Genomic DNA, 8,658 nt, shown 5'->3' on the forward strand with positions numbered 1-8,658 from the left:
TGAATCTATAACTTTGTTATCATCTGAAATGTTGATGTATTTTTTTTTTCTTTTTCTCCGAATTTTGCAAAAATCTGTACTATTTTATTGGAGTATCTTTTTGGTATGAAGAATAGATTGAAGGAGAGTGTTCCAAAATATCTTAAAACGGATATTCACAACAAAAGTCATTTGGGAAAGAAATACTGAAGAGTGTCAATTATTGAACCCCGTTCCTGTCATTGTGAGAATCTGAAAAAAGATATATATTGATTCTTGAGAATTTGGAATGAGTGTAAAACGGAGGATAAATATATGTACTAATTGCTTCAATTGATTATTCCTTTGTTTACCACAAATTTAATTTTTGGATTAAATTTTGCATTTAATTATTGTGTAGTTCTATTGATTATCTAAAAGTATATATCTGCTCACATTTTCAAGAAATGATCACCGTAATGTATTAATTTAACATTTGATTTGCCAGTCTTTTTTTTTTTTAATTTTCCAAAAGGATGTGAGTGGGCTTGGCCCAGTGGAAATGTAAATGGAAGCCCACACCACATGAAACATTGCTTTGAATTCGAACTGAATTTCCGTACCAACAATAAGGGCCCATAGTGCTTCTATCACAATCTGGATCCATTTTAAATTCAATCATGTTGTTTTAAAAGATCCACTGTTTGATTTTCCTATAGTAATTTTCTAATCAAAATGACAATTTTGTTAAAAATTTACGTATCTTCTTGTTTGGGATGACCACTGGTTGAGGTACACAAAGAGAAAAGGAGGTAAATATGTACTACAATCATCACATATTTTAAAGAAAAATGACATTAGAGCAACATTTTTGTTCAAACATGTTTTTGCAAGATAGCCGAATTAAATTTATACAAAATTTGATATGGTTAGAAATTATTGAGTTCCAGAGTTTTAAACTTAAAGAGTATAAATTGTTATACTATATAGGTTTTGGGATCTATGCTAATGAAATTAAAATTTTGAGGTGAATTGATACAACTTATCAATTTCAAGGTCAAGTTTTTGTTGGTAAGCTCAACACAAATGGGTAAGTTATTTTTATTTTTATTTAACAATTAAAGGAATTTATTAGTACTTGCAGTTAACTTTTATGTTGATCTTTTTTTTTTTTTTTTGTAAGAAATTTGACTTTATTTAGTGCAGTGGTAATCAACATAGATGGAATGGGACATCTGTATTTTTCGGTGTTTTAACCTTTAACTTTGTTTTTTAAACTTGAGAAATCGGTAAAGTTTATATAAATGATTTGTGTTGGACAAATTTAAAAAACAAAAGACATGTAATCTTTAGATGAGATACGCCCTCACAAGATGTAATATATATTTTAGATTCAATTCGTCCTGAGACATATTCTTGTTCTACTAGCATGTTTTTGTTCGTGTATTCATTATAAAAAAATAAACAAAAAAATACGTTTTTTTTCTTTTTTAATTCTCTTATGTTTTAAATTTGGTTAATGTTGTCAAAGTATCTTATAAAGCAAACATAGTCTAGCACTGCATCAACTCTTCTGTACAGAAAAACAACTTACCAAAAGCTAGAAATTCAAAACAAAATGAGTTACATTAACCAATGTTTAAATTTATTCCCCAGAACCAAGTTTTATTCTACTAATTCCCATTATCAATACAAAATCATAACAAAAAAAAAAAAAGTTAATTAAAAACTAGAAACTGCCCAAAATCCCCAAGTTTACAGCTATGCTTTGTGTATTGATTCTATAACATAACTGTCTTCTATGTTTAGTATAAGCTCAGCAGCACATTCAACATTCAGAGAACATTGAGAATTGGAGGATTGAAAAAGCACGAACCAAATGAATAAATAAATCAATCAATAAATAAGATGAAAAAGTTAATCAATTCATCTGTGTAAGAGCATTCTGAAGCTGAAATTATATGGCATAACTTGCACTAGTTGTGAGAGAGGCTCTCTTCCTTTCCTCTCAAGGCATTTAACTGCTTCAATTCTTAGTTCATTTGGAAGTTGTAAGCAAATCCAATCCAACATTGATTCCAAATCCTTTGCAAAGTCAAGTAAATACCAATCCAAAACCTTTGGAATCATCAACTTGTTGTTTGTCTTTGAAATCCCAACTGCTGCCTGTAAATATTCCCTCTTGGCTACTTCTAACTCCTCTTCAACTTTACATCCTGAATACACTCTCACCTTCATTTCGCAACAACCCGTTGATTAGTAGAAGTTTCATTTAAATCAAACTTACTATCAACCAAAGTTGTTAGCAGAGTTATACTAAGATGTACAATGTTTTATCTAACTACCATATGCAAATTTAGCATACTTACGGCGGGAGACGACCAGCTTCCACAACAGAGTGCAAACGTAATCAAGGGTTCGGAATATTCCAATCCAAACACACTGCGTGCTCTCATCTCGTCGTTCTTTACTGCTTTTGGGCAGGTCTGAAGTTTATAGACAAAAATGCAGCAAGTATTTAGCATTGGACTTTATAAGATTTGAAACCAGTAGAAATTTGGGAAATCTGGATGTCACAAAGTTCAATGGAGTTAGAAAGGATAGACTTACGAACTTCAGGTGATAAGGAAGTCTCAAGATGAAATGCTCAATTGTTATTGCATTTAGAAGGTGCCCTCCCACAATAATTGTTGCCTATCAGGAGAAGAAAAGTTTCCAGCTTAAATGTAATGAACGTTTGATGATCAGGCAGATAGCAAATTCAAAGAAGATGGCATTCTGATTTTACCTTTTGCATCAATGTTACAACTCTTTCATGAGTCTCAGGTATCCCCTGCTCTAAAAATGCCTAAAGTCACAAAATTCAGGTACCTCAGTTTCTTGATTTAGGCCTCTAATTAACAAGTTAGTGAAGATTTTAATATTGCCATCCTCCTGACATAAAATTGTTCGTTAGTAACTCACGTTCATCATGCAGGAATTGTAGGTGTTGATCCAGAAAGCTAGCTTCTCCTGATGGTTAAGACCTGCCAAGTTCACCGAGGCGAGTCTCCGGAACAAGTTTCTGTGGAGTAAAATGAATTGCGCCATTAAGATAAAATAATCAACAAAAATTTCAGCCAAGAATAAGATGAGGCATCCTGAGAACTTACTTTAGCCTATGAATTAGAAAAACTGCATTAGTTGATCGATCGAGATCTACGGAACTAGCTTCAATTGCACAGAGATGTCTGTAGGGACCAATGTTTCTAGGTTTGAAATCTGAACAAGCATCGTAAGGATCTTGCAATTCCGCAGGTCCACTTGATGTATCTGATGAGTCCGTTGCTTTGTCTTTTGATGAACTCAGTCTTATGAAAATGGATGATAAACACTTCACAATGTCTTCAGAAATTTTGTTTGGTGAGCTACTAGCCTCTGTATCATCAGACAAATTAGATGAATTGTCCTTTGCTCTTTCTCGTTCCAATCGAAACTCCAGCTGGAAAATTAAAAGGAAATAATGAGTAATTTGAAATTTATTAAGGTGGTGATAATGATAAATTCGATATGGTATCAAGCAAAAACCTGAGACTTCATAGGACTTGAGTTCTTCTCCAAAAATTCTTGTTTTAGAGGAGACTTCTTCAATGGGCTTATAATTCTATCAACTTTCTTTTCAGGAGATGGCTTATTTTTTACAGTATTTGCATATGATTGATTCTCTTTTCCCAGTCCATCTTCTGGAAGAAATAAAAAGGAGCTTGATTTCCCGGGAACATGTTTCCCATTGGCAAACCTGTTAGAACCGTTACCATTACGATCAAAGAAAGTGTCGTTCGACAATAACTTTCGACTCGAAGAACATCTGGCCAGTGAAGGCTGCAGCCTGGCTATTGAGTTTGCAGAATTGAACTCATTTTGGCAATACGACTTCGTTCTCCGATGCTTCGCGATTCTTGTTGAGATAGGTTCCATTGTGTCTGTGGAAATATCTGAATTCCTAGAGGAGGATGAAACATACACAGCTTCCTGATATAATCCTTGTCTAAAATTCACAACCTGTTCTTCTAGTCTAACAACCTCTTCCTCCAAAACAGCTACTTCAGCAAGAAGTTCTAGTATCTGCAACAAGGTGTAGGAAAAATAAATTTTCAAAATTGAAGTGCTTCAGCCCAACCCTTTTCCATTCTTTCTATGAAGAACTGGAAAAAAGAATGAAAAAGAGAGAAAAGGGATGTAATATATGGAATTTGCAAGTTTTACTAACATAAGGAGGAAGATATGGAGGAAGACGAGGGAGAGCTCCTAAAGGTCTAGTAAAAGCTCTTTCTAATGCCTTGTGAACATTTTCTTCATGTCTGAGCTTCTTCTTCAGCTTATCAACCTGCAAATTTCAAAATTGCATAACCATCAAACATGTTCAAAACAGGCAATTTCCCTAAAATGGCAGTTGGAGAAGGACATAATTACATCTTGTAACAATGCTATTTTTCTCTCTCTGTTTAATTTGCGCCGATTTATGATAGTCCCAGGTTTGTCATTACCCATCGTCTTGCTCCTTCCGCTATCTAATTTCTTCACCTTCTATCCAAATTCAACAAAGGAAACACAGTCACAAAAGTTTATGAACATAATGTATAACAGAAAGAACAAGAATTACAATCATATCTGTCGTGTGAATACCAAAATCATTGCAGAGGAAATTTGATGGGAAAAAATATAATCAAGTGAAAGGCTAAAACCAAATAAATCGAAATGGAGGGAGTAAAGCAATCTAAAGTGGTACAATAAGACGTTTCAATAAAAAAGGTGAAAGAAAAAGAAAAAGAAACAAACTATATTCACCTTGTCATGATTAAGAGCTTTGACGGTTTGAATGCTGCCGCGGACTCTGGCATTCATCTTTTACTTTTGATGCGAAAAGAGAATGAATTCCACCAAAAATCACTATGCCCACTACCAAAAAAAAAAAATTGAAAATAATAATAAAAAGAAGAAGAAGAAAGCCGAATTGCCGCAATGGATCAAAACAAATAGAAACCCAAAAGAGAGAGTGTTTTTGTACAAAAACATAGAGCGGGAAACTCAAAAGCAGAGGACCCAAAAATCGAAAATCACCTGCAAAAAATAGTATGCGTTTTAAAAAAGCAATGGGTGAGTGTGTTTGAATCTCGAAGATTGTGAAAGGAGAAAGCAGTAAAAGGCCCGGCAGAAGAAGATATACAAAACGACGAGGTTTGGAGCTGAAAAAGCGCCTTCCAAGAAGAGGGATTGCAGAGAGATAACAAAACACAAAACCCAAATGAAAATCACAAGAATAAACAATTGGGCAAAACCCAAATCTTGAATTAAAAAGCAAAATGGTGTAAAGTATAACATGGGTTTCAGAATATATTAGTCCAGAAGTAAGTAATAAGCAAAAGAAGAGAGAGAGAGAGAGAGGGAGAGAGAGATTGAGAGAGAGAAAGAGAGAGTGGCTATGGCTATGGCATTACACAAAACTTAGAGACTCTCTTTTTTGCTTTAGAGCCTAGCAATTGTTGCAGAGGGAAGCATCTTTTTTTCTTTTGGTGTGTACATATATATATAAGCTTTTTTTGTACCAATGAAAGAGAGAGAGAGAGAGAGATGGAATTGTCGGAAGCACAGTGAGTGACAAAGGAGGGATTGTCCGAAGTGCTTTTGGTATCTCAAAGCAGAGGAGAGAGAGAATCTGTTTTGCATTTAACCCTTTCTTACTTACGCTCCCATTTCTATATATATATAAATAAATAAAAACTCATCTTTATTAAAGGTTAAAACTCAAATACTTTTAGTCTGTTAATCAATTTTTTAATAATTGGTTATCAAAGTTTAGTTTAGATTACATCACATTCCATTTCTTAATCCTTTATAATTATCGTATCATAGTCTGTCTTGTATCTAAATTCATCAAATATGCTTTTTGTTGGAGGCCCAGCTAATAGTTTCATTCACTGTTAAAGGAAAAAAGCTTAGATCTTGGCTTTTGATTTTAAATTATTAGTAGATATTAATTCTTCTATATGTCGTACTGCTCCTTTTCTTTTCTTCACTTTCTTTAAAGTTTCAAATATGTGCTTTTAAATTTTGTATTTCTAGAATTGTGTAAAAATAAGTTTGGTAATCACAATTGCTTGAATTGATAGGTGCCTTTGCCTACTAATCATATATTGCAATATCTTCCACCAAATATCCTTTTCTTTTTTGGGTGATTTTTCTTCATCTCTAATAGTAAAACATTGTAATATATCTTGGAAACAACAAAACAACTCATGAATTAGTATTTCTTTTATTTACAATAAATCTTATTATTATAGTGAGAAATTAAAGTGATGTTTTTGTTTTTAGTCCATGTTCTTGTATAAACTAGACAGCAACTCTTTGCATTGGACTCTAATTGTTAAGACAAAAAAGAATCTGACTGCCATCTTACCAATATAAAATTAAAAAGAAAAAAAAAATTAGATTTAATTTTTAAAGTCTATCCATAATAGATGAAATCTTTTTGCTATATTTGTAATTTTTTTTTATAAATGTTGTTATACATTTAATCGTTATCGTTATCTCTAAAAGTGCTACTCATTGTAATTATTCCCATGAGAATATATTTCAAGATTAATGATTTAAACATATTTTTCATAGATTAATGAAAAAAAAAATAGCTTTTTGGTCCGAAGTCTCTATCTAGTTCATGAATTTCAAAATTTTATGCATTTGATCTTTGAATTGTGAGGTTTGTTTCAAGTTAGTTCTTATATTTGATTGTGTGTAACATGGTGAATGTAATAGTAATTAAGTGATAGTGTGCAAAGTTGTGGAGGGTGTGGGGAGCGGCCTCCCACTAGCATGGCTTAGGGCTTAGGGTAAACCAGTTTACTCATAAATGGACATATCAATGTTCCCTCTTCCCTTCCTAAAGCCAATATATGTGATACCTAATTCCCAATACTGTCCCTACAATCATTCAACAAAAGCAACCCAAATATTTCAACCTTTAATCTTTTTACAAACATAGGTTTTTTTTTTACTCATTTGTTAGTCTATATATGTATAAAATGGACTATGAGGGGAATCTTTCGTCCTTTTCATTTTTTTGTCAAGCTTATTAGCAAATGTCTATTTTTTCTTTAAGCTATATTGTCCTTCATTACTAGGATACGACGTGTCAAATGCAAGTGTCCTCTAAATGTAAGAAGTATATATGATTTGAAATATTTTAAATAATATGTTTTAAAAGCTTTGAACAACTCAAGTACAAAGGTTTCATTGACCCATGGTCTAAACCTCACATGTTCATGGTGGGTTTGAGGGCAATGTGCTCCAAACATGAGAATTATAATCCATGTTATTTTTCTAAACCTTCTTTTTAAGATGTTTAGCTTTAAATTAAATTAATTATTTGTTATTTAAGAATTATGATGAATGCATTTTGTTACCAAGTATCAAGATTTTGTAGTTAGTATTACATAAATGACTTAGTCAATAAGGTATAAGTTGGTTTTCAAGTTCTATGTAATTAGAACCCATTCCAAAACCTAGTCTAAAGTTATTTTTAGAAATGGAGTATTTAACAATATTTTATTTTATTTTAATACTCTATATATTTGTACTACTCTTAAAAGTTTACGATGAATTTTTTAAAAAAATTAAGTCAAAAGTGCTTTCAATTAAAACATCTTCTAACATCCATTCGTGAATCAACTCTATTTTCTTTAGAAATTAATTATGAAGACTTCGTTTTAATAATGATTTTGTTTCAAATTTTTTATTACTAAATTTATACATATGTTTGTGAAATGGTGTATGGTCTTACCAAAGAAAGAATCTTAAAGCATGGAAAATAATATAACAATCTCATTCTCTACTTTCTCTTCTTAAAGTCATAATGTTTTTTACTTTTGTTAAATAATAACACTTGAATTCTTAGAGTAAAATACGATTTTAAAAAAAGAATAAAAAAAATTAAATAGTTGTCAACTAAACCCATTAGATATTTTTGAAAGATCATTCATAAGTTAAATAGGAAGTTTAAGATTTTGAAAAGCTAAACTCAGTAATAATTTAATGTAAATAAGTAAAAATGATACGTACATATAATTGTATCCATGGAAGTATAGGTTATATATATATATATATAATTTTGGTTAAAGAGATGGAGGTAGAGGTTGAAAACTAAGATAACACAAAAATGATTAGGTGTTATAAAAAATGTAATTAAAATAATAAAGCAAAGATGAGAGTGAGACAACCCTCTGCGTACGTAATTAACAAACCATCTTAAATTGTTGTCAAATTATTAATTATTGAATACAATTACACGCACAACAATATCATCTATTAATCTTTTTAAATAAGAAATTAATAAAAATGCTTTCAACATTTTAAAATACTCTAATATTAGTTTAAACGGATCTCCAAAGTTTAAGATTAAGATGGGTCTAAAAAAAAGTATTTAGATTCTCAATAAAAATTTATGGGTGATTTCTAAATTTTAATCTTCTTAATGAATAGATCCCTAACTAAATATGTTGGTATCATATATATTGTCATACCACCGTTTCAAAATGTCGATTTTTTTTTTCTTTCTTTTGACACTAGGTGGGATGAATAAATCAACACAAGTATTGTATTTGTGTATAGAAAAAGAGGAAAGCAAAGCAAGAAGATGGAGAAGGAATGAAAGAGGAAAATGGGAGA

At 31.4% G+C, this 8,658-nt stretch overlaps 1 protein-coding gene across 7 annotated transcripts; it reads right to left on the reverse strand.

Annotated features, from left to right (window-relative positions):
* Positions 1-1,565: 1,565 nt before the first annotated feature.
* Positions 1,566-5,597, reverse strand: LOC101217980. 7 transcript variants are annotated; one of them, XM_011659550.2, is made up of 11 exons: positions 5,059-5,597; positions 4,786-4,896; positions 4,411-4,521; positions 4,208-4,324; positions 3,526-4,062; positions 3,111-3,439; positions 2,923-3,022; positions 2,747-2,806; positions 2,569-2,652; positions 2,328-2,444; positions 1,566-2,190 (listed from the first exon to the last, which is right to left on the reverse strand). In XM_011659550.2, the coding sequence occupies exons 2-11, from the start codon at positions 4,840-4,842 to the stop codon at positions 1,885-1,887; spliced, it is 1,818 nt and encodes a 605-aa protein (XP_011657852.1). In that variant the 5' UTR covers positions 4,843-4,896; positions 5,059-5,597; the 3' UTR covers positions 1,566-1,884. The 7 variants fall into 7 exon arrangements, with proteins under 7 accessions (XP_011657852.1, XP_031743654.1, XP_011657851.1 ...); XM_031887794.1 differs by having other exon boundaries at positions 5,436-5,594; XM_011659549.2 differs by having other exon boundaries at positions 4,411-4,524; positions 5,059-5,594.
* Positions 5,598-8,658: the final 3,061 nt, after the last annotated feature.

Source organism: Cucumis sativus, chromosome 6 (assembly GCF_000004075.3).
Source record: "Cucumis sativus cultivar 9930 chromosome 6, Cucumber_9930_V3, whole genome shotgun sequence".
Taxonomy (NCBI): domain Eukaryota; kingdom Viridiplantae; phylum Streptophyta; class Magnoliopsida; order Cucurbitales; family Cucurbitaceae; genus Cucumis; species Cucumis sativus.

Excerpts from the sequence above, each read along its gene's own strand:
- LOC101217980 (XM_011659549.2), bottom strand. The coding sequence starts at position 4,842 with ATGAATGCCAGAGTCCGCGGCAGCATTCAAACCGTCAAAGCTCTTAAT. Across the intron at positions 3,023-3,110 it reads TTTCTAATTCATAGGCTAAA|AAACTTGTTCCGGAGACTCG; the intron begins GTAAGTTCTCAG and ends TTTACTCCACAG. Across the intron at positions 2,807-2,922 it reads ACAATTCCTGCATGATGAAC|GCATTTTTAGAGCAGGGGAT; the intron begins GTGAGTTACTAA and ends TTGTGACTTTAG.